Here is a 27,524-nt window from a genome sequence, read left to right on the forward strand (position 1 = left end):
AGAGATGGGGCCTTACTTTCTTTTAAAAATTGTCCTATGTTCTCAGCTTCAGTATTTCAGAAGAATCACAGTCTTATGTATATACACATCACACACAGTATGTGTACATATGCATTCACTACCATTACTACTCTTCTCATTCAGCTCTTAGATTCATCTCATCAGTAAAGCAGGAAAACCAAACCCCACAAAACTATAAATCCTAAGCTTGTAGTTCTCAATTTAGGTGAAACTGAAGTCCCCTGACACTTTAAATGACAAATTTGGCAATTAAAAACAATAATTCTCTCTCTAAATATCTTTACACAGCTTTAATGAGAACTACCTACCTAATTATAGTTTAGAAAACTGAAGCTTTTTTTCTTACCATCTTAGAGCATTTTTTATTACTTTTATTTTTTTAATTTAGCTCTCTTCTCAAGTAATAGCTAGCACTGTGATACTGATGCATGTCATTTCCCTTTACATCCACATTTATTGGTAAATACTGCATTCCTATATCAAACTAGATCTTTGCTCTTAGAATTAACTTTATTCTTAGAGAAAACCTCTAAGTGGAAACAGCTTACCCTCCTCAAACCCCGATATAAAAGCAGATTAAAACTTAACTTTTCCCCTCAGGAAAGTTTTCACCGTATTGAAGGAAGCAAGTATGGCCAGAAAAGCAAATTCAGGTTGTTTCTTTAAAAGTTTGGAAACATTGTGTGTGTGTAACTGCTGACAGCTGCAAAAAGCTGCCATGAAAGCTAAATGAAATAATGCAAGCACTCAATAGCCTGGTCATCAGAGACACTGTGGAAGCTGTGGTCAGCAGCATGCCCACTATTCCTGACTGAGCTAAAATATGCCTGTAACTTTCCTTCATCTACACAATATTGATCTGATAATTCCTTCTATTCTGTACATTTAAAAACATGCTAACTTTGTCTGGTGAAGACAAACTGTCTACAGTTAAAACCTCAGTACATTTCTCAGCTATATAGGGATAGTTATCTTTATGAAAGCACATCCCGTTTATATCTATTTACTGAAGACTAGTTTTTACCTTCAGGCTTGGGAAAATGCAAACCCTTCATAGTCGTTGATTCCTCCTCTACTACTTCCTGAAGTTTCTCTAATGCAGTTTTCATACTATTTTCACGTTATTGTTTGATTTTGCAGTACTAGCAAAACACTAGAAGTAGTTGATGGAGCTTATGGAACTTTTTTTATTTAAATTGCCTGTAGTGACGATATTTGGTTTAATGTCACTCTACAAAAGATTAAAATTCATGGTGCTCTGTTACTAATGTGCAGAAGGGAGCTCCTGCAAAATTTATTTATATCTATATATAAACATGTTCCTAGATAGTGTTGACAACAGGAATGAAATACTGCTGTTTCACACATTTAGATTTAGCAAAGCATCCCCTTATTCTGAAGACTTGGAAAACATCTATTTTTAAATAGTGCTGACCTTTCCTGTAGAGCTCTGTCAGTTTTTTTTTCTTTAATACGAAGGACACACTGCAACCTGTATTTTACATAGTCATTAGCATTCATTAGGCTCCTTTAAAGGGTAGCTTGAATGAAGTCTTAGAGAAAAACTAAATAACGGTTCTTACTAGAAAAGAGACTTGCTTTTAAAGACAGATTTTTCTAAAAAGTTGTGATAAAACTAAAACTTTCTTCACCAAAAATACCTATGATCCATATTATGGGTGGTTCTCCTCAAAAATCTTAAATACCTATAAAAAGCATCAACATGTGTTAAGTATATAGTCAAATGAGCAGCATGAATTGATCTGGCATTAAGACTGAAGCTCTCTTCCTCTTATGTCTCTTACAAGGACATGTATACACACACACACACATATATATATACAGTTGGGGTAAAGAATAGAGAACACTTCTGGTTTTATTTCAAATTGGCGTTACTTTCTACTATTTAATACTGAACTACTGAAGGCAAAATGAATTGTTTAAAAACATTTGGTTATACTGCTTTTACATCTTTATTAAAAAAAAGTTTAAATTTGCTATGTAACAACTATAGAGCTAGATGTGAATATTATTTATAATTACCTTTAATTTCCTTTCATCTGCTGATCTCCCTCACATCACATGATATCACAGATAACAATGATTTAGAAACAGACTAAGTGTCTGCAGAGCAGCCGTCTCCACCAAATCAGTGTCTAGGTAACAGAATCACAGCCCAGTAAGGGAGGCATAGTTAGAGTGAAGAAGTTTAATCTGTACAATCATGCTTACCACTGCGTGGGACATCAGCTAGACAGACATATTTCCTTTTTCAAAATCATCTCTTTACTTCAAGACTAGTATCTGTGCATTCTCTAGCAGGAGAATAGAGGTGTGCATACAGGTTCTTTCCAGGTACAATATGAAGAGCAAAGATTCCAGGACTTATCCTATTTAAAGAAGGGCTTTCAGACGTTAACATTAGATCACAACAGCCAACTACAGTATTTCATTGGATTTTTTTTTTTTTTTAAATGGTTTTGAGTTACTAGAAACATTGTTTTGACTGCTGAGGCAGGGAGAAAAAAAGTGCTACTCCTAGGAATTATCAGTCACTTCCCAAGTGGGGTAATACTGTATGCTTTTGTAGCCTTTCAAAGTACTAATGAAACAAAGTGCTTTCCAATCAATGCAGGTTTTTTATGTCTCAAAGTTTACAGAATAACTTAGTTATAAACTGGCATCTTGGAACAGCTTTCGAGTAAAACAAAAATATTTTGAGGAGAGCTTTGAGGAGAATATACTGTTCTCAAAACAGAGAAACAATCAAGTCATCCAATTGAAAAAAATTGCTTTTTCAGGCCAACTTCCTTTTGAGCTAAGAAATCCATTTCTTCTGGGAGATTAGACAAATATGAAGATAAGTGCTTACATGTATAGATGAATTTGGTTAGCCAGAAAAAAATGAAGGAAATCTACATTCTAAAGCTTAGCTTGTACTTTGTCCTGCAGAAAAGCTACCTATCCATCAAAAACAAACAAAAAAACAGGATGGACACAGGAACCCAAGCACAAATCAGTTGCCACCTGCTATCACTTATTTGAACTGCTTTGGAAAACTATTTATGATCAACACAACCCCCTCTTCTGTTTTCCAATATTGACTGAAATGTTGTGCATACAGCATTAAGTCCCTGTTTCCAAAATTTTGCACAGAAACTATGTTTCTTTAGAAATACTCACTTTTTTCATATTCATACAATTTTCCCACTTCAATACTTTTTTTTTTAATTATTCAAAAGTTTGTATTTTAGAAATAAACCATATCAAACAACTGGATATAAATCACTACTGCACGTAGCCCTGATGAGTCAGGAAGCATAACAAATATACATTTGAATATAATTTTATTTACATATCATCTGTGTTCTCTGTAAACAACTGGTTTACTTTCTGTGATAAAGACTAAAGTAATTCATAGTCTCCCAAACAGCTAATAAGAGGGACATCCCTCCACTACAGAATGTCTCTTAAAATTTAAGATGAATAACAGATCTTTAATATTATGCATTACCATTTAACTGGGAAATGCAGACTACAAGACCACAGAATTAATCAAAAGCTTTATATACTTAGTTCTCAAGGGAGTTTCTATCCCACATTTAAATCTTAAGTACCTGAGTATTTTAATCACTGTAAAAGGGAGATGAAGCTTAAATGCCTTCTAAGCAAATACAAAGTTGTAGCCAGATTAATAAAACAGAAGCAAAAGAAGAAGTAAGGCTCCAGATTCTCATATCGCACAATTCAAGTTTATTCCATTCATTCTTGCAACACAAACTTAAAAATACAGTATCATTTAGCATTCTGATGTCTATGAACCATGATAATGAACCCAACTGTGTCAAAACAGTTAACGATGGTGAAAAGAGGAAGTCAAATATCAAAATGCACAGAGCACTATTCTTCCATCACTGCGTAGAAAGATGATTGTTTATCCATTTACAAAATATAATTAAGACAAGTTCATTTTGAAATTTTGCATGCAACACTGCAATTGCTTGACCTAGGACACTCCACTCTTGCCAGCCTCTTCTACTAATAATTCAATGTTATATTCAAGGATAAGTTCCATTTAACTATTACATTACTTTTCCAATTTGCTCCCCCATAACAAAAGAGGGTACAAAATTCAAAATACACTTTAGGTTATAAGTTATTCAGCACAAGTTTCAAAGGAAAAGGTTTACGAACAGAGTGGATTTCCAAGTGTATGTGATTCCAGTCTGACAAAGTATTTAAATGTTCTTTAAAGAATGTAAAATAATTTACATTTTGGTATTTTCATCTAGTTAGGACCTACTCAAAGATACAGGCACCCACCCATTACTTTTTCCCCACAATATAGTTATCAACAAGGGAATGAATGAACAAGCCCAGTTTCTAGAGAATTACAAAAGAATTTAGTTGTTTGTTTTTTTTTTTTTTTAATCCTGGACAAAATGATCAATCACCTCTCATGTAGTGCAAAAAGCAGAAAAAAAAAAAGTATTTCTTCTTTACAAATCAAACATTAAATGCCATCTTTTAACGAACTGGAAAGGCAGCTTGGGTGTATATTACAGCCAAATTAATACTTGTCTCACTGAAGTTTGTTTGCATTTTTTCCGTCAAGTGAAGTAAGAAAAAAAATATGGTGTTCACATAACTGTAGAAAAAGGGAGGCAAAATTACCTCAGTGAATCACCGCAAGGGTTAGTACAAAGATGATGTTTCTTTACTATTATAATGCTCACTGAAGCTAGTTTAAGGGAAGTGCAGTAAAGAATACAGGGAGAAAAAAAAAACAAAAACAAACACTATGGCCAGACAACTTGACACTAATCAATACAAACTTGAATAATCAAATTTTCCACATAAAAACAGATTGCAGTTTTCTAGACTAGTACTTTAATAGCTAAGAATTGACTAGCATAATATGGAGGCAAATTTATGCCAAAAATGGTTACTTTTATAGCTGAATAGAGTTAAACCTATAGTCTGTGTTCAAACACTATTACAATGACATGACAATTCAGCACTGATCAGAGATAAGATTAAAGAGTTCTCTTTAAATAGTCATTAAACACACTGTTCACCAAACATGCTTCATCTTTTATCAGCAGCTCACCAATTGATTTATCACTGATTTCCAATCTTTCTGCTCTTCCTCGACACCCATATCCAAGAAGCAAGAAGTAATTGCACTGTACTGTTGATGGCCAGAGTTGATTGTTTGCTCCATTGCATTCTTTATGGGATATAGATGTACATGTATGTGTAAATCAGTCTGTTCTCATTTTACAATCTAAATGCAAGGCTTTTTATAGCTGAAACATTCAATAATAATATGCAACATGATTCAAGTAAAACTAAGTCTCCATTAAATATTTATGAGTTGTAGTCACCAACCTATTTCTACATATCCTCTCAATTTCAACAGTGATATCAAGTAGTATCAGCTACTTTAATGAATTCAGCATGAGATACTATATACATTGTTTTCTATATTCCGTATACGTTATCAGAAAGTGTGAAATCTGTTAAAAAAAGAAAATATTTATAGTTTGCGGTACTCAATTCTGTTCAATAAAACCCGTTGTTTAGTCTTGGGTGAATCAGCATTCTAATGAAAATTCTCAAGATGAAAGCCAGAAGCTCAGGCATTCCTGAGGACTAAAGGATGTGACAGGAATCTCTAACAATTTCTTAAGTACCTTCTCATGAGTTGTCAAGGCTCTCAATAGCACTGCCATATTTACTGGTACAAAAAGTCATATCTAGAATTCAATGGTTAATGTGGTTTGGTTGTAGTGGGAACTTTCAGAACAAGCCCCATGCTTTAGTAATGAAATTTAAGAGATTTGTTCAGCCAATAATGAAGCACCAAATCAAGGATACCCACAATTACTTTGTCTTCTCCAGCAATAAGAGCAAGTGAAGCTTTCAACTTGTAAGTCTTTCTGTTCTTAACATCTCAACTTAGAGAACTCCCAAGTATTTAAATTACCAGAGAAGTTTAGCAACTATATTCACCTGACATTTATGTCTAAATAATTACTGTTCATTTTGCACGACTTGATTATCTTTGCATACAAAACAGCCTGGAGCTTTCACATGTGGATTCATTTTATGCTGACATGGTGAATAAAGAATAAATTCTATCTTACAATCATTTTTAGAAATAAGTGCAATGATGTTTTTAACTTTCTCAAGAACAGTTGTTTTAAACCTGTCTTGGATTAACATGCAAAGGAAAAAAATATTCAAGCACCCAAAACTATGTTGGCAGATATTCTGGAGTGTAACACCATGCCTTAACTCATCTTTTCTGGTTTACTCAAGAGTCAGAAAAAAAAATATTAGTGTGACATCCAATTAGTCAATAAAAAGACCAGCTCCAATAAGTAGTATTAAAAGTCCTCAAAACTGCAACGTAAGCTTTAGGAAGAGGAAGAATAAAGCTACCCACAGAGAAATGAGAGAAAAGCAACCCAGCCACCTATATTACTACACTTCAGATTATAGCAGACACTAAGAGCATGGGACTATTGTCCCCTTCACAATTAGTTTCAGGTACATAGCACAGTACTTTCCATCTAAAGGAATCTTGCAACAAAAATCTTAGTACTAACCTAGAAGGTTTACAAGCCAAAAATTCAAGATCATGGTCTCTCTTCTTCTGTTTTCACTAGAAATGGGAAGAGATTGTGCACTGAAAAGAAGTCCTAGAGGGACACTGCCCATAATTGTTTTCAACCCTCTCCAAACAGGTTATCTTCGATACAGGCCCCTAACTAGTCTGATTCATAAAGAATTTCCCTCCCCCCAAAGTATTTAGCTGAAGAAGCTGGAAGATGCAAAGAGTGACAGACAGGCAGCAGTGTGAGGCCACAGGAGAGACATTTAAGATATCAGTCCATCCGTCACTGAAGAAGAGTTTTGATTGCCTGGTTGTCAGTGGCTTCAAAGGCAGTTAGTCCATCTGGGCCTTTCACAGTCTTATCAGCACCCTGTAAAGACATTGAGAAGGACTGTCAATTCATAAAGTTAGGCTGTGGAAGTATCAAGAACATCACAACACTTAACTTGGATAATTACACTGATTAAATTACACCTTTTCAGTCCAGTGCATGTTCTCATTTAGGAAATGAACAGGCCACATTTATTTATTGAACTATTCAGCATGCAGCTAAACTTCAAACTTTATAGCTAGAAAAAAAAGCCAAGTAACCTGTCACAGAGCAAATTTCAAGATCAACAATTTATCAATTAACGTAGAACAGAACTATAAGGATTTGTATTCGGTAACTATTCATATGAATGTAAAAATTCAGTCTCATACATTTCTATGAAATCTATGGTGCAGCATCTTTTTCCACATTCTAAATTAGTTAATAAGATCTTTCAGAGCTTACATGAAGTGTTTTCTTTTTCTATATCATAACAGATTACATCCATCTAGCATTCTGCTTCTCTTCCATTTTGGAAGGAAAAAAAACCTTATTACTACATGGAAAAAAAAGTGAAGTCATTCTAAATGAAAAATTGAACAACCTTTCTGAATAAGTTTCTGAATAAGCTAAGCCTACCTGAAAAATAACAAAACAGAACAGGGAGGCATTTTATTTACAGATATGGCATTACTTCACAGATGATAACAAATATATCAAATGGGCAGTAGGGTACCAAATGGGCAGTAGGAGAATGGTAACCACAGAAGCAGCCCCAGTGCCAGAAATATAGAAGAAAAAAAAAACAAAAACACAAAAACAAAGAGTGATTAGTCATGTTTGTTTTGAGCACTGGTCATAGATATATGTAAAAATAAAAACCCAGAGGAGATCATAAATAGGGTAGTTAAATAAATTAAATAAAAGGATAAAAGTTAGAGAACATAGAACTACAGAAATCAAAACCAAGACGTTTCCTGAAAGTAAGTTAGATTCCAAAATAACTCCTCATGAAAATGTTCAATTCTCAATGCCTGTATTAGCTCAATCAAATGACAGGAAGAACACTGTGGGTACAGACATGCTTTGGCAAGAACATGGACTGAAGAGTTCTGCCTTTAGTTTCATGTATAACCTGTCTATAAAATACAAATTCCTTTTCCAGTACATTAAAGGGAAGAAAGCGCATAGATTAATTGTAAAGGACACACAATTTTCTAAGAACATATTGGATCTAGAATTTCAAGGGCTTCTTTATTGAAAAAAGGTTACACACACAAAAAACAGCTGAACTTCTACATGTAATACCTTGTTTGTTCCCAAGACAACTCTTGCCACTACACTTCCCACTGTAATTGTTCCTCGTACTTTGGATCTCACCTTACTGTAACTTGCTGCCAAAGATGGAAATATTCTACCTGCCATTCTAAGGAGATGTCTTTGCAGTACTTTTAAAACACACTAGTGCTCATGCTGTAGTCCACTGGCCAAACCTACCCTGCTTACAGCCATTTACCTCCTTTGCAGCCCCTACAGACCCTTAACACAAGGCATCAACTGAACAGACTGGTAGCAGTCAGCTGTTGGGCAGGGAGACAGGTTTCTGCTATCAGAGAAAGAGCCCGTGAAAATACAATTGTCTTGAACTCCAGCACAGAATTCCATGGAGGTTACTAATAATTGCAGTAACTCTTTCCAGGCTGCTCATGTTCTCCACACTTTTCAGACTGCAGGCATATGTTTTGTACGTAAGCAATAAATCACTGCAGTGACAAGAGTGATAACATTTACCTTTTTCTCCTCTTGCTATGCAACATCCTTGGACAGAATGGCACACTCTATATGCTGCAGTATCACTGTTCTTTTGGGTCTGAATGTGAGCTGACTTAGTCATTTCCTGGGGACAGACCATATGGTCAACACAAATACACCCTTTGGCTGAAATCATTGAAACCCAATGTTTGTGAAAGACTTTCCACTAAAAATACCAACTCTCCACCAGTGTACAGCATTTATAGCATAAAAGACAACTTAACTGAAGTAACTTTTAACAGAACTTTAGTATAGACTTAGGACTGCTTTTCTCCCACAGGTATGTTTGTACTTCAGAACAGCTAGACATGGTAGACTTGAATTTCTAAAGCAGCTTTACTGAATGTAGGATAAAGAAGGTCACGACCACCTAAAAATGATGTGGTTTAATAAAGTTTAGGTTTAATAAAGTTTAATAAAGTCAGTGTTCATAAATTAGGAGAACAGTGTTCATAAACACACTAGAGTCAATGTTCATAAATTAGGAGAACAGCTCGTCACTACACAGAAAGATTCCTGCTTGCATTCAATAATAAGAAGAAAATAAAGTTCAGGTCAAGAGGACTTCAATTTTCAGAAGTACAACACTGCCAGGAAGCAAATTTAATGAAAAATTCATACAAGAAAGTGATTCCACAGCATTCTCTACTTCCCCAAAGTAAAAAGGTATTAACATCTTCTGTTTTATGTTCTCTTGCTTATGTTTCCTTACTTATACACATTAAAATATACACACACAGACACACACTCTCTTTGGCACCATGAAACAGAGCAAACATTCTTGTTTGTTGTTAAGACACTATCCAAAGCAGAAGTGTTAAAAACGCTCTGAAGGGAGCAAAATATTTACTATAGTATAGTTGCAGTTCAGAAGAATCTTGAAGGTGACAGGTAGTCAATGCAGAGCTCTTTAAACCCTGTGAAACTTGAACGGGTAATGCTTGATGAACCTAGCTAATAGAAAACTGGTTTACACAGCAAGCAGTAGACTTTCAGAATCAGTTTCCCGTTGAAGTTAGAGACAGACATCAGCTGGTTCAAACAGGATGCAAGTGAATTCTTGGAGAATGTTTTTGGAAGTGACTTCAGAAGACTTTTGAACCTCTAAATAGACTTGCAAGCCTCTAAAATCCCCAATACGAAAGGAATAAATGAGCAAATGTGGTAAAGTCCACAACTTTTCTCAAATGGCATTGATCCTGCCAGTGTCAGAGAAAAAAGGTGCTAAATTAAAAGTATGCTATTGAATTAGGTGACACATTTTTAGTAGTATGCAAATTAAGTTGTATTAGGTATTTTACAAAAACAGTAGAGGTATTCTAAAAGAAGAACTGTGCCACAAATGGAAACCTCTATTAGAAGTAGTCAAAACTGATCAAATAACATCTATTGTAACACGAAACTTTTATCTTTTGTAATGTAGAAGAAGTCTTCTCACATTTAAAACTCAAATATAAAACTCATATTGAAGAAAAACATGAAACAATTTTAATAAATTTCTGCTTTTTAAATAAATACCTCTGCTATCTTGGCAAAAACTAAAAGCAAACTGAAGCACAATAACTTATGTTAGCTATTAGTGCACATTTTATCTGCTCTTTTGTTTGTAGAATGCTTGCATCTTTACCTCATAAACTAAATTCTTGGTACTTAAGACAATTCATTTCCAATTTCATCAAAAACTACTGATAATTCACTTTGCTAAGAGTAGAATATCCTTAATCTTATTTAACATTAATAATACTGAAAAGGCAGAAGTGATAGAACTGAACACAATATATAACAGCTCTGCTTCAAAGTCACTATATGCTGCAAACCACTCCACTGTTTAAAATGACCAGGAATATTTTTAAAAGTCATGAAAGAAATATGTTAAAATTAATAAAAAAAAATAAAAAAGCTACTGTTAAGGTAGCATCAAGCACTACCTTAGAATTAAAAACAAATTGCTCTTTAGACTAAAGCTAATTACTTTCATGTTGCTTTGCCCTCATTTACTGTAGTATATTTTGGGCAAACTCAGATCAGTTTCTGGTATCACTCTACAAACCTCTACAGGTCTGTTCTTCAGCAGGTCTATAGAATGATATTCCATCGTTTTTCATAAACTTCAAAGATATACCAAGAATTCCCCAAACTGGTTTTGGGCTACATACATACTGTATAACTGAGGCTTAGTAGTTCAGAAGTGATTGATTATACAAAAGAGCAGTTTTGTGGGAATCTGATAAATGGATTCATCAAAAAGCATGTTTTAGGGATATATCAGAGGTCAAAATACTGTAACCAAAATAAGTGATTATTAGGAAAGTGTGCCTCAGTTCTGACCTAGAAGGTTTAAGCTACCGCTGACAAATTTAAAAATTAACTTAGAAATTAACTCTTAAAGATTAACTCATTTACTTTAGTAAATTCAACCATCCCTTACTGAGGGCAACAAAACCCTGCTTTATGAATTGTATATTTCAGTGCTTGGAGTCTTTCAAACTTGAGAATTAATGACACTGTACATGTACTATTAGCTACCAGTAACAGCAGGTTAATTAAGCTTTTTGTAGGCTTATGAAGCATACATGTAGCAGCAATTTAGAGAACAAACATTAAACTCTTGTTCCCAAATGGAAGATAAAAGTCCTTTCTAATGTACAGAAAAGTTTCAAGTACAAAACATCCCCTCCATGCACATGTACTTAAGTACATTTTACAGTTCTATGATGAAATGATGATTTCAGACTAGCATTAGAGCTTTAATCCTTAAATGTCTGGAAGGATGACACTATTTGAATATTGTATACATGCTAACAAAAACATTTATCTTTAAGTTTAAATTACCATATTATCAATGTTTTGGTTTAGCTGATATTGGACAAGCTTAAACCATCAAAGAAGGCCACAACTGTGCTCTGGTAAAAAACAATTAACGAATCCAATCCATCTAAATCATCACAGTAATTGATTATGGCTGATCACTGCAATTAGCACAACAGCAGAGCTTGAACACACTCAAACACTATCTTCAGTTTTGAAGCTTTCAAACTGTATTTAAGTTTCTTATAGTATAATTTAAACTGAGTGCTCAAGATTCCAAAATCAAAGCATCTGAACAAGGTATCAGGAAGTCCTCACTGAAACAATAACTTCAGAATACTGTATGTAAACACAGACACTTTCGAGGAAGTGCCTTTAGATTAGTATAATACGTCTACCCTTAAGCCAAGTTAGGTATTTACCAGTACCACACATATGCATGTATATACTATACCTGCACTGCAATTGTGAGAGCAAAGTCAGGTAACTTTTTTGTTTTAAACAATGCAGGTCATGTTGTTTATACAAAATAACCATACGTTGGCTATATCTGATTTCTCATATAGGAAAAAATGTCTGAATTTGAATATCAACATCAATTACGGTAATGTGTGAAGCTACAGTTCAAAGTAGATTCATCATAAAAGAACAACCTAAAAATGTTTTCTCTTTTCCACGAGTAGAAGAAAACACTATAAAAATAAAATGGTGGTGGTTAAGCATATTGAACCACCACATCAGAACAAAGCTTGAAAAAAAAAAAAAAAAAAAAAAATCAATCCTTGTAACCAACTTCAGTACTGAACAAAGGATTTACCAAAGGGTAAAAGCAGTTTATAGAGTTGTGGCTTTCTGAAGCTGAAAAAATTACTGTGACAACCTGCTAGAGTAGTCATTTGTAACCACTAATTAATATTAAATCACATTTCAAATACTTCCTATAAAATCTACCAGGAAATTCCATTGCACAATTTCTCCTTATAGTACACTTCACTGTTTTTGATGATTATTCTTTTCAAGGTCAAATCAAATGTTAGGGGGTTACCTCCCTTTCACAGATCACCACTCTTCAAATTCTTCAAGGGATTCTAAGAAGAAATTTGGAGTTATATTTCTGGGTTTAGGCAGCCCTTAATACCCTTCCAAAGACAGGAATTTGAATACTTTTATCCTTCAATCATTCTACAACTTCTGAAGTGTCTGCGTATACAAGGGTTACATGGCAAGGCTTTGGTAACAGGGAGGCTGCAGAGGTGGACTGTGAGAGTGCGGCCCAGCTGCCTCATGTCAGGTTAAGTGCTAGGTCCAGCCAGCTTCAAAAGGGACCTGCTGCTGGCCATAGCTTAGCCATGAGTGGCATCGGTTGTAACTCTGGGAGAGGCAGATTTAAGAAAGAGAAAAAAACCTGCTGTGCAACAGCAGCTGAGAGACTGAGGAGTGAGAAGCAGCCTGAGAATTAGCCCCGCAGAACCCAAGGTGTGTGCAGCAGGAGGTGCTCTGGGCACAGAGCAGCAGTTCCCCTGTGGCCTGTGGAGCAGGCTGTCCCCCTGCACCCATGGGTCCCCACATGGAGCAGATTTCCACACTGCAGCCCACAGAGGAACCCCCGGTGGAGCAGGTGGATGTGGCCTGGAGGAGGCTGCAGCCCATGGAGAGCCCCCGCAGGAGCATGCCCCGGGCCAGAGCTGCAGACCGTGGAGAGGAGCCCACATAGGAGCAGGGGGTCTGGGGGGAGCTGCCACCCACCTGTGGGGGACCTGTGCTGGAGCAGTTTGCTTCTGAAGTATTGACCATTTGGTATGGACCCATACTGAAACAATTCTTGAAGAGTTTCAATCTGTGAGAAGTCCATGCAGGACATTCAGTTCAGGAAGGACAGCATCCAGTGGGAGGGACCCGACACTGGAGTAGGGGCAGAGATTAAATTTTATGGACTGACTGCAACCCTCAAACCCCTGCTCTAATGGAAGAGGTAGAAAAGGGTGGATTGAGAGTGAAGGTGCTTTTAGTTTCTCACTGCTCTAGTATGTTATCAGTAAGCAATAGATTACATTACGCTCCCTTATGCTGAGTCTGTTTTACCCATAACAGTAACTGGCAAAGAATTATAACACACAAGATTAAGGAAGGAGCTCTACGCTGCAGTTTTCATAGTATTCCAGTTCTAGTTTATAACAGAGTGCTGCAGGCAGGACCTCAAGGTAGTTATGAAAATGTTAGCTATTTCATAACTTGAAGTTGTGGCTGACAAAACAACTTAATGCATTTGTAATAGGAAGGAAGAGGCAGGAAAAAAAAACTAGGAATTATAAATTTATCCAGAAGCAATCAGTTCGAGTTTCCTGAAACAGTACTAGAAGAGAGGTAGCAGCATGGCATACTGTGTTTTTAGCAGGAATATTCTAGACTTTTTCCTATCAGTGAAATCCCCTCGCATTGAGCATGCAGCTACAGCTTCTTTTTCAAGTATCTATTTCACTTTTTACCTCCTTGAAGTCTCACCCCACACAATATTACAACTGTTACTTCCTATACAAAGGCCAAAAACTTGTTATTAACCCGAATTATTGTATATTTGGATTATTTCTGCCTACCCTACTTTTTCATAAAGATTTTTAATATTTTTTTATTTTCTTTGCTAAAATGAAGCAATCAAAAGCTTTGTTACTGTTAAAAGATGTAAATATTTCAATGCAAGTTCAATACCCAGGCAATGAGACCATATATCCGAACAGCATGATTTCCTGTGATCAGGTACTTCCAGAGTCCTCCCCACATAAGCTGCTAGCCAAACATAAATCTTATACTGCACAGTCAAGAAACAGATTAATACAAAAACAAAAAAAATACAGGTGTGTCAAAAAACATGCAAGGGATAAGTAACCATTAGCCTTAAGTAACTTTTTTTTCTTAGAACACATGCATCACTCTTCAGACATGGAAAAACAACAAGAGCTGTGTTTTATACATGTTACCAAAACTAATAAAATTTTCCACATAGTTCCTGAAGAATAAATATGAATAGGGGCAATAGACAGAACTTGAGCCACTCTAAGTGATAGGATGAGGCAAGCATGGGTATAAAATATACTAATGAGCCAGCTAGACAGACTATAGCTTCATTCCTCTCATCTGTTCCATGTCTCCTATTCTCAAGTTTCAGATGAAATTCATCCATCCCCTAGAAAAACACATAGACAACTAAGTAAGCAGTTAGTACAAGGCAACAAGCAAACATCTGCTATTTACAAGGCAACGCAGATACAAGGTGAGCAGTAAGACAAAAAAATGGGTTCTGTTGCACATTTGCAATGACTGCAACAAAACCCAGAAGGCCACCCTCTGGAACAGGTATGTCACCATCACAAGACCACTGAAAATTCAACAGAATTGAAACAGAAGGTATTTCCATTCCATCTTGATTTGGCATCAGTGTTTCCCTAATCCCATAAACTAATGCAAGGAACTAAATTTAAAACAACAAACTTGGAAACCTCAATTTGCAGAAAACTAACTACAGGAAATTAACTTGCAGTACGGAAAAATGAAGAGTGTCAATGCCAGGGCTATTGTAAGGAAGCAGTTAGAATACACAAGTAATAATATTAGATGACTAAACAGGATCACCTGTTCTGCTGGCAACTAATATTTACATTGGCTGAGCTGTAACACAGGACTGCAGCTTCACCTTCAATGGTGAATGCTGGTAGACAGCATGCTCATTATTCCCTCTTACCCTTTAGAAGAGATATTATGCCATGAAAAGAAACATACAAACATTCCTTTAGTCTTATGTGACTGAAACTACTACAGGACATCAAAAATTGAACATCTAAATACGACTTAGTTATCTGGTTGTACAAAATTCGACTTAATTTTAGCTGTATGCTACAATACATTCCGTAACAATACCTGCTTAGTCAGTTCTTTTTTTTCATCTCTCCCCATCTCCACAGACCCATATTGATCTTGACAAGGCTACCAACTAGGCTGCGTTTTGTAAGATCTGGCTGGATTCTTCGTCCATTTCTAAATGCTACCATGTAAAATAATTCTACTGATCTACTGAAACAATTCTACTGTTGGTGATAGTGCAGACTGCTTATGCAACTCAATGTTTTCCCTTGTCATACTATATTCCAATATGTTTCAAATTCTGAGCTGTGTGAAGCCAGCAGTCTAACTGAATATGGGCTGCTAATGATTCCTGGGTAAACAACCAGATTTCACTAATCAAAGAAATCATTTGCATTTTAGAATGTCTCACACATTCAGCTTACATATGTGCAATAAGTATTAACTAAGAACACCAAAACAGCCCTTGCTAAGGAATAAAAATAGTAACAAACAGGGCTTTATCACAGGAAAGCCTTTTTGAAAATGACTTGCAATTCCACAAAACTGCTTCTTCTTTAAAGGACAACAGTTAATGCAGTGACTTCAACTATTAGCACTGTCTACAGGAAGTTGTGTTACTGGTAAGTGACACATACATTAAAAACTTTTGTGGAAACTGAGCTAACAAATTCAGAGTCAGTGTAGGTCCCCCATTACTTCTTAGATTAAGTTCTTATTAGTGTAAACGGTTTCTATTAAGAGCTTAGCAGCCTGAATAAATTCCTTGTAGAACTGCATGATCACAAGATTCAACAACAAGCAGTATATGTTTGAAGCAACCTTGAAGCAACCCAGGCTACTTCAGCTTAAAATCAAGAGGCCACTCAAACCATGCCAATTTGAGAGGTGGTGATAAAAGATCAAAAATATAAATACTTCATCAGCCAGTCCATGTCAATGGAAACTAGCAGATCTAGGCCTCCATGAAGAAATCTGAAAACTAATATAAGCTTTCCCAAGCTATCTAGTTTCAATAGCATTTTTCTAATTTCTCGTCCTAGACTAAGTTCACGTTCTGCATATCTTTCTATGATTACCTCGTATTTATGACCATTGGACTTCACCAATTCCAATCAATTTACAGCAAGGATAGAGATCAATACATTCTCAAAAACTGTGTGGAAAAAAAAAAGGCTGATTCAGGAAGGACTTTAATGTCATCACTAACTGCAATCCATGCATAATTGTTATTAGATGCCAGAAATTTCATGCGTGAACTCAAATTTTGAGGCATTCACAGGAAACAAGTTCAGAGCAACTTTAGAATGCAAAGCACTTCAAAACAGAAATGGCAAGAAATACACTGTATGATAGAGGAGATCTTTTGTAATGCATATATGTCAATCATATGAGTAGATATAGAAATAACATTTCTAAAAATCTCAAAATTTAGGATTAGCCCTACCCTCAAGGCCTGTATTTCCAATTTCATCACAAGATACAATCATAGAGAGCCATATGAACACTGCTGCAAATCCAATTTTGTATTAAACCATACAGTAAACAACAACAACGTAGAAATCATGAGGTAAACTCACTGACACTAAGATATCCTTTAAAATGAAACCTCTTAGCTCTCTAAAAACTTGGCAAGTTCATCTTAACTCTAGGAATTACTGTCACAGTAGATTAATCAACAAGTAAAAACAGTCATGGGAATATTAGCTATTAACTTAATTAACGGTTAAAAAACAATGGTCACAGTAACGTACTGTATCTGCCAATACCATACAAAGAATTTAAGTTTTATATATTGAAAAACTGCACCTCTAGAAGCGCTCTCATAATACACTCTCCCTGAATTACAACCTTTTAGTACTGTACCAAGCGTGTTTAACTGAATCACTAGATGTTACTTTATGTTAGCAGTTTATTGCTCATAGAGGCATGGTACCAAACATCTGTAAGTCACCCTAGGCTGTAAGATGGAGATAGTATTAAAGCAATATGCAGAAAATTAAACATTTGTCTTGTTCACTGGCATTTAAGGCAGAGAAAAAGTTACTGTCTTTGAATTGGACTCGTTCTGGCTTGAAGAATGAAGGATTTACATAGTATATGCACTTCCAAGACATTAAAATCTTTCTAGTTATGGACCACATGGGGCAATCTGTTGCAAGTAACAACAGATTTTTATATTTGAGAATATCTCAAAGGAAGTCCTCACTACAAAATATAAAAATAAGCTTTCTAAGCTAGCAATATGTCCAACAACATAGAAAAAAATATCAAAACTGTATGAAAATTTACAAGTGTGCTTCTGAACAAAGTAAATTCCCAGAACTGAACTTCAGTTTTCAGTATCAGAAATTACATTGAATCAGACAACAGGACATAAGGACAATAGTCTGTATTTAAGCAAGCATTATATACCACAGCTCTGAACTGTGTAAGAATAGCAGCTCAGAAAACAAGAGCCTAAGTCTTTCTCTTCTATTATTATATACTTCACCAGTAAAATAAACTAAAATTCCCATACATGCCACGAAGACAAATGTTGAGAAATGTAAGAATTCTACACTAGTTACAAAAAAGTTCTTTTCTGTACATATGTTTAGTTTATTTGGTCCTAAATGAGGGACCAGTCCTTTCAACAGATATAAAAGACCAATATACCGTTTGAGTCCTAAATTAAGAGTCACAGCATTTCTTCACTTCTCTGACTCAGTCTGATGTTAGTTATCTTTCTGTGAAGTAGAGATAAAATCCATGCAGTGCCAAGGCAGTTAAGGAAAGCCATTTTACCTTGGAAACTAATGTTATGCATAGCAGGAAATATATATTCCTTTGTCTGAATAATTTAAGTGGGTTGATGTACTGCAAATTCACTGTTAATCTTCTCTCTTCAAAGGAAATGAGGTATAACAAGAAGGAGCACTTACAGAGACAAAACACTGCTTGAATTAACTACTGCTTTGTAAAATTGATCGCCTTTGCAATATAAATCAAAAGGAGACCAAAATTAGGTAAATTTATTCTGCTCTGGACAAAATTTACAAGCTCTATAGAAGAGAAAGTTTGCCACCTTCCTACTTTTATTGTCCTCAATCTATATTTCTTAACCCTGATGGGTTTTCATTCATCTCAGAGAAACAGAGAGAAACCACACCTCTGACCAACTTCACAGTGGACATAGAGACACCTAACCGGCTACTCCAGCAAAACCCCACTCACTCTTCTGTCTGCTGAACAAACACTTGTAATCTAGCCTGATCTGCTGTTAACTTCTCAGTCAGAGCTCACAATAAATACCTTTAGTGGTTGCCATTATTTTTGCTACACTGCAGTCCTAGAACATTTTCATTCAACTATCTTTTCATTACAAGCATACCCTTTCTCTTTTAGTAACATAAACAGCATTTGTTTGATGTTTTGATCTTAGCTGGAGCAGCAAATCCTATTAAAAATCATAGTAACATAATTCACTAATGGGTAACTTGTTCTAAACATTTGTATCTCACCTTTGACAGAAGCAATTTCACACAGGAAACATGGCCCTCATAGACTGCTGATAAGAGTGGTGTAATATTATGTTTGTCTGGAGCCTGTAAATTGAGACACAGTTATTTGAAACACAATTTCAGACAGCATTAAAAGGTTTCGCTTAACTTCATTTTGTTTTTGTCAACCAGAGTGAAGTTAAGGATTTAAGAGTATTTTCCAGAAATGCATTCCTTCAGATTTTTTTGCTCTGCCATTTAAAAAGAAGTGTATTTAAAAATTGGTCAAGGGAACAGAATGATAGCTCTGTTATGTCAAGGGAACAGAATGATAGCTCATCAATCTACTTGGTATTCCAAAATTCATCTAGTTTTTTTTTTTTTTTTTAGGCCAATGATAACATTTGCAAGGTTTCAGCTGAAAAATTTTGCCCAGTTTAAGAACAGTATTCCCAATTCTCCCATTTTTCAGACAGTCTGGCTTTAGAAACCTGTTATGGCTGGAAACATTCTCTGTGCTTTCTTCTCTCTAACCTATGATCCTGGAAAGAATAAGAAGTGTAGCAACTGAAAAATTATTATTTTTTCCTCCATTTTGTGCTGAATTAGTAAAAATCCTGAGCAACTACTAATCTTTCTAGGCACCGATGAGAAAATTCAAGCCGTTTTGTTAAGGTCTGAAGCTAAGATGTTTCATACATTAATTTTAGGCAGGTATTCTGAAGCATGGCATTTGGGGTATATGGTTAAAGTATACAGAAACTTCATGGAGGACTGTTTTGAAGTGCCAATACTGCTCAGCCAAATCTTTTCATGACACAAAGCCATGCATGTCAAGCTACAGCAAAATGACAGTTTGTGCAATAAAAATGTCTCAAATCAATAAAATAAAAAAGACAAGCACACGCATTTAGACAGTTGATCCTGCCCCAGCTAAGGATGCATTGCAATGTCTTATGAAGTCCCTTTCAACAAATTTAACATGCATTTCATGTCACCCTTCAGATATAATTGCTGGTTCTATTTTTCTAATCATCATCATCAAATAAAATTTAATTTTTGTAGATAACAGCTTTTTCTAATGTGTTTCAAAGTGTTAGAACATTTAACAAATGTAATTTTAAGTTTCTGACCTTTAGGAGAACACCTGTCAGGCATTCTTAAATGAATCAAATTGCTGTTCCATCCAATTCTTCCAGTAACCATTTAAGCACTTATACCTATCTTGTATGTGGGAGAAAAAGAGACCCTAAACTGTTTGTAAATTGATGTACGTACATTAATATCAGCTCCTTTCAATAGCAGAAATTCCAGAATCTCAAGCTGTCCACAGTCTGCTGCATAGTGAAGAGGCTTCCTCCCACCTTCAAGTGTCCGGTTGACATCTTCACCCTTCAGTGTAAACAAACACATAAGCAAAATTTAAAGTTATCACAACAAAAAAGCTTGAAAAAAATCTAACAACTTAAATATTTAAGTTATTGCCTAATAAAAATCAAAATTAAGGTACCTGATTTTATTTTTCTCTTCACCTACACATTTAAAACTACATGACAGCCTCGGTTTCTCCTTCCACATTGAATTTCAGGTCTAGTGAGTGCCCAAGCGCAGTAGGCAACTTGACAACAAAAAGTCATTATAGTATGTGGAAAATGCCCATGTTTGCTTGTTTTGCTTCTCCTACACCTAACTGGGATCTTAGTTATCTGGCTACTGTAAGTTACTTTCCCTGGTTTTACACATGCTGAGGTGCTGCATGCTAAGAAGCTACATGTACAGAAATAAGTCAGCATCGTAACTACTAGCAAGTGAACACAGACCATCCATAATCTAAAACACAATTACAAAACTTCACTCTTTTATAAATAGCATCCACCAAATCTGTAATATGACACAAAAAGGTCTGAAGGCAGTTAATCAAATCAGGACACAGGAAGTTATATTCTAATGCCCCTCATAATAGTAGATTGAGGCATCCCTTAAGGTACAAATTAAATTTAATTCAGTGAATGCCTGATTAGCTTTGTTTCTTCATCTTAGGTTGTGCAACTAAGGATAAACTGATTTAATGCACTTCAGCAATGATAAGAAGTTACTAAACACCAAACACAGACAGGCCATATGGTAATCTCGTTTGTTTATGCAAGTGAGCTTAGTATTTCAGGTCACAGCTAAATTTAGCATCTTACCTCAAGTTGTGTGTCTCCACAGAAAAACAAACAAAATAATTTCAGCTGCAGCACCAATTCATACTTCTCTATAGGACCTTTGCAGTCCACTTACTCCTGTCTCAGCTCTGAGAGTGGAAGGATAGACCATTAAAAGGAAATCTTATTCTGCGCTTGATGTTCTGTATTGTCACAGCTTTGTACTACAGGCCAGTCAACAAGAACACCTGGCCTGGTGTTCAGAATTCTCCTCTCCTTGCCAATAGACTATTTGACTCTTTCCATAATAAATCCCAATGAAAGTAAAAGCAGCACAACAGTGTTTAACTTAACATGCTTAAATAGAATACTCTGCATTTTCTGCTTTCAGAAATCAGGACTTTGCAAGAACATTCAGTAGCATGAGAGCTTCAAAGCAGTATGAAAGAAAAATCCCTGTAGGTGGTATTATTACTGACCTGAGACACATGACTAGGGCTTAGGAAGCATGTTGAACGTGAGAAAAGAGTTTTAACTAACTTTAAATAGCTTTAACTATTATTTATAATTTTCAAAACAGCAAGAATGTACCTCTAAACAGAGTCCACCACAGCTTTACTTTAGCTGTGGATACTCAAAGTACAATATGTAAGATACTAGTAAGGCTACTGAAAGTCTAATTATCTTTGACAACTTCACTGCCGTGCAAGTCCTGTGATGCAACTTGTCCCTTACTTTGCCAATTTTCAGTACAGATCATTGGCTGCGATATGTTAACAATTGTGTTCCAATTAAAAAAAAAAAAAAAAAAACACAAAAGAACCCCACACTCATCCAGATCACAGTACACTAACAGCATACAAATAGCCTCATCAGTCTGAAAAGCACATAAGGAATCTGCATACTTTGCTTGAATAGGGAGTTAAGCTCTACTGATTTTTATTTGCACCACACCACTTTTCATCAGTTTAAAAACAACTGGCATTTGAACAGCACGTGCATGCAGATACCACCAAAAACAGGCTCTAAAGCATCTAATGTCTACCCTGTCTTCCCATGTGGCAAATAAGGGGATAAGGGAGAGGGTCGTAAATGTTAACTCTTGGGACATCACATAGCAAAGCTTCACATTCAGAAAGTTCACAGTCAAAAATGATGTTTTGTACCTTAGAATCATCATGTGTTAAGATTAAGACAGTCCAAAGCTCCCCTTTAAGCGTCTAAACATTCAGCTGCTTGGCTTACACTATAGGATATCTTTCTTTTGAAAGAATATACGACAGATCCTTCTGCGCTCTTCTAAGCCAGTTGCAGGAAAAAATCATGTTGGATAATGAACTTAATCACTCAAACACCAAATTTTCTAGGATCCCTTTAGAGATTGTTAAAGCTCGCTTATAGGTAAGTACTTTGCAAGAAGTCTCCAAAGACATCCCAAAAAGACATGATGTGGACTTGAATACGAGCACTAAGGAAATGTATTAGCAGCATCCGAACACAAACTATAGCACTAAAATGTTTCAGCCTGAATTAACGTAACCAAGATACACTATCATTTACAATAATAAACTGAAGAACAAAAATGTACTCCTAGGTTCTGTAATAAACAAAGCCAAATATCCATATTTTTTTTCTCATGTTTGTGAAAAGCCACCATACTGTGAAAAGCCCACTGGATATTATTAAGCTTCATTTGGCCTTCCCCATCCCTAGTCTAAGACATATAGAAGTAGGAAAGGAAAACAAAACAAATCAATCCACTTCACACGCAAGGATCAAATCCTACAACAAGTAGTTTTAATTTAGTAGTTCTAAATGCAGTTTATAACATGTCAAAAATTGCAGGACTCTTCTTAGATAATTTATTTCTGGCTTTTAGATCACCTGCTTATACTGCATTCCCAGCTAATAGAATGTGAACTACAAAAAGCACACAATTGATACAGATCAACAGTCTCTGAAGCGGGGCGCACATGTGTGGAGGGGTGTGCAAGATAATCTAATGGGGGAGGGGGGGAGGAGATTTTTTGCACCATAACTGAGGTGTAAAAACTGTTTATTTCATCTTTATCGCATCCTTTAATTTCTATTTTGCATAATATATTAGCACAGTAGTACATGTATATAACTTATAAATAAAAAAGTAGTACATTTATATAACTTATAATCTATTAGTGGTGTTTGTTCATTTTTTTTTTTTTTCCCACTGATGGGGTGCATAATCAAAACACTGTGGATACAACTGGTCTAGAGTTCTATCCATACACATGGAAACAATAAGTGAACTCTTTCAGGAGGTGATTAAACCGTTCCAATGAAAGTTTTACAGGCTAAATAAAAAAACCCTTAACCTTACCCCCCAAGAATTATTAGGATTAAAGACCAACTGTTAGAAAACTCAAAAATATCATTATAGTTCCACTTTTGCAGAGAGAAAGTGCCTTTAGGCATGGAAATGATGGCTTTTAACAGAATTTCAATTAAAGATATAAAGCTTCCACCTTAATGTACACCAGCTGGCATTTATGTGCTTAAATAGGTCTGCACATGTAAGTTTCATATAAGATCACCAATAAAACGGGAACATCAAAAGACTGCTTGAACCCTCATGATTCAAACTGGCAGTAGGCTGCTGCCAAAGACAGCAGTCACCACAGCTGCAACAATAAGCTTTTTACTTGGCTAGACAGTGACGTGGAACATATCTAACATCCCAGATAATGTTGTCAAAGATCATCTAAACAAGACGCTGTTCTCCTTTAAACTTCAAACATACAGCCCTGTGAGTATTGATTTTTGTCTTCAGTCGATGAGCACTCCACATTGAATTTTCTTCTTCTTCCATTTGAAGTATTCTGGTTAGTAAGCCAGGTAGAGATGTTGACTTGTAGGGAGATGGGTTCTCAGTTTCAGAGAGGTCAGCCATGACAGACCATATTTTGCACAGCTAACACGTTTTATCCATACAGTATTGTCTACAAATTGCACGAATCGGTACTAGAAAATTCAAATATTCATAACTGCAAAGAAATTATGTATTGTAGCTATAGCAACAAGCTCCAAATCCCAATTCACATCTTCATAGGATATGAAGAAAGTTGGAGTGTAAGGTCAAGACTTGGGTCTCCTCTCTAAGGCAGCTCTGGTGAAGACATGGCTAATTATGTTAACAGAATGAGATGAAGAGCTCAGCCAAGCCCTGCTAACAGGCCAAGACTGGAAATAGCACAGAAAGTAATCTCTTATGTATGTTAGCCAAAAAGCATCCCAACAGCTCTCACAGGAAGTTTTATAAGATTATTTTTGTCATCTTCTGGAGTCTAACACAGCAGAAACAAGATTAATAGTTCTAAGGGTACTTTGAAGGACACAAATCGAAATGAAAAAAGAGCCATAGCGACTTCAAAATAAAATATACCTTCCCTCAAAGGCCACACTACTCCTGAAGGAAAATTATTTCCACTTTCTGTAGTGGACCTACAAATTCACTGACAATTGTGCAAATGCTTGTGCAAATCTGGGGAAAGGAATGTGCCCTTGCAAAGGGAAACAATCACTTCTTTTAATAACTTCCCAGAATACATTGAGTTCACTTAGTCAGACGTTTGAGATTAAGTCTGGCGTAAGCCACATCAATAATGTTTTTCTTTGCTGATCAAAGACCTAAGGCACCAACTACTTACTAACATTAAAAACTGGTTCAACACATGAAACATGAGAACCAGCAGTTAACAGGTATCTACTTTAATCCCCTCTACTAAAATCTGATTACAGGTTAAGAAAAGCCTCTCTGTGAATCTCCAGCTACTACACAAGACAGAATAAAAGATGTTTACAACACACTCATCTTACGTCCTACTTAGAAAACTCACATACACTTATAACTACAGAGTATTCATTTAGAAAGACTACGTAACAGCTTTAATTGAAATTTATCTACCAACATTCAATAAAATACATGAAAATAAAAATTCAAAGCTCAGTTCTAAACACTTAAAAAGTCTTCTCTGCTTTTGAAATAGCTTACAGTAGGGTTCATCATGAAAGCAAGTATCACGTTAACTTCCTGTAATGGTGGAATCAAATCCTCAAAGATCTGTTCAAACTCATTTCTTGAGTACTGTCCAAATTACTCTTGAACTTAGTTCTCCCACTAACCTCTATCAAAGGACTCAGAAAACATGCTTAATGCAAAATCTCAGTTTAGTGCAAGATTTTGAATGACAGTCTTAGATGTCAGAAGTAACAGAATAGAATCACAGGAAAAGTAAGGTCAGCAGCGATCTTAGGAGATCGTCTAGTACAACCTTCCTGCTCCAAGCGGAGCTATCCTTTAAGTTTAATCAGATTGCTTGGGGCCTGGTTCTCTTCAATGCTGAAAAACAGAAGCACTCAAGACTTTTACACCACCTTTTCCAGTGCTTAACCACTGCTGCTGTGAAGGATATTCTCCCTTATGTCCAATCAATTTCTTTTGTGACCACTGCATCCTGTCCCGTAGCTGAGCACCTCTGAGCCAAGTTCCATCTTCTCTATATCCCTGCCATTTAATACTAGAAAGCTGATATTAATCCATTTTCTAACATCCCTTAAAGCTAAAGAAATGCTGTCCTCATATCATAAAATCCACCCCCCTTCAACATCAATACATGGCTCTTCTCTGTCCTCACTCCAGTTTGTGTCTCTTGCAAAGAACACCATGCTGAACACACTACTCCAGATGCGGGCTCAGAGGTGCTGACAAGAAGGAAACAACTGCTTCTGTCAAACTTGTTGGACTCTTCTCTCAAACACACTGGACTTGTTACTCAGTACAGTGTGTAGGTGGCCTTCAACAATGAAAGGGCACACTGCAAACCTAGTGCATGCAGCCTGTGTTCTCCCTGGGAAGCTGTTTCTGAGTGAATTAATCCTGAACTTGCACTAGCACACGAAACTTATTCCATCCCTAGAGAATGGCTCTGTATTTCTCTTTGTTAAAATCTGAGGCTTTGTCAACACGTTCCTCTAACTTCCTGAGGTCCCCTTTGAACAGCATTTGTACTTCCCATGTTATCAGCCAATTCCCCCTCAGTCTGGTGTCATCTGCTGACCTGAGTGGTGTTTCGTTCCATTATTTCAGTCATTTATGAAAATACCACATAGCATCACTCAGGACCAACCCCAAAAAAGAACAGCAGCCACTGAGCCAGAGTGACAGAACCATTTAGGTTGAAAAGGACTCAGGTCCCTGTCTTGTTGCCTGCTTAAAGTAGGGTCCACTCTGAATTAAATCCAGGCTGTCAAACCTGTCTAGTTAGGCCTTAAAATCCATAAGGATATTGGTTGAAACCCCTGTTCCAGTGCTTAATTATCTATAGTGAAAGTTTTGTATTTTATACAAATGAAACCTCCCCTATGTCCATCAAGAATGACAAAAAAAAAATCAGAAAAATTACAGAAAGCAATCAGGTTAGTCAGGCATGTTTTGGCCTTGTTAATCTGTGCTGGCTGCTCCTAACCACTATAATGGGTCTGAAAAAGCCATCCAGGAGGATGTGCTACACAGACTTCCCAAGGACTGAAGTGAGGTTGACCAACCTTCCTTTTTTGCCCTTTTGGGAAATGAGTATGACATGCCTTTTTTTTTTTTTTTTTTTTGCATGGGAACATGCAAAATGCATCATTCCTTCCCATGACTGACAGGTCACAGTTGAAAGATGACCAAAAGGCCTCAATGATGTCAGTGCTTCTGGTTGCGCACCACCAGTCAGTCACACAGATTTGTAGATGCCCAGTTTAAATGATCCCTGACTCTAACCAAAACAGAGAAGACTGCTTCTAACCCAGACTCCAAGCCAGGCACAGGAGCCCACAAGGCCTGACAGCAGAGCTTACTTATAAAGAAAGAGGCAAGAACTGCATGGAATATCTAAGCTTTTTTCTTATCCCTCCCCCCCCCCATATCTTATCATCACTAGATCATCTGCAAGCCAGCATATTCCTTGTTCTATCTTTTCTTGCCACTATACATGTACTTACACAAAAGCCCTGGCTGCCTCATACCCTTTTCCACTTTAACTACAGTGAAGCTTTGGCTTTTCTAGTTCCATCCCTGCGTACCCTGGGAAAGCTTCTGCATTATTCTTGGATTTCAACACCCATACTTCTACTTTTCATACTCTTTGTATTTAAGACTTCAGAGATGAGTTCACTGTACAACCACACTGCTCTCCTATCATACCTGCTGGATGTTTCAGAATAACCTGCAAGGGTCTGCACCTTAGCAGCTGCCTTGAATAAGTTCTGCTAAATTTCTTTATGCTTTTGCAGTCCAAGTGATAACAATGACTTAAAATTTCACTGTCTGCCTCTAATGAATATTATGACATTAGCTCATTGAAACAACAAATGAGCAAGTTTAGTCATAAATTAAATTCTAATGCTTGTTATTTTCCAGGCAAATTATTTAACCACAAACTGACGCT

At 36.2% G+C, this 27,524-nt stretch overlaps 1 protein-coding gene across 1 annotated transcript in view; it reads right to left on the reverse strand.

Annotated features, from left to right (window-relative positions):
* Positions 1 to 3,751: 3,751 nt before the first annotated feature.
* MTPN (myotrophin) overlaps positions 3,752 to 27,524 on the reverse strand; it is a 42,070-nt gene continuing 18,297 nt past the window's right edge. The window contains exons 2-4 of the mRNA XM_084305913.1: positions 20,189 to 20,302; positions 18,932 to 19,015; positions 3,752 to 7,013 (exon numbers count right to left, since the gene is read on the reverse strand). Coding sequence (XP_084162039.1) covers positions 6,927 to 7,013; positions 18,932 to 19,015; positions 20,189 to 20,302 — 285 coding nt within the window. The 3' untranslated portion in view covers positions 3,752 to 6,926. The remainder of the gene's footprint in view (positions 7,014 to 18,931; positions 19,016 to 20,188; positions 20,303 to 27,524) is intronic.

Source organism: Netta rufina (genome assembly GCF_964035555.1).
Source record: "Netta rufina genome assembly, chromosome: 1".
Taxonomy (NCBI): domain Eukaryota; kingdom Metazoa; phylum Chordata; class Aves; order Anseriformes; family Anatidae; genus Netta; species Netta rufina.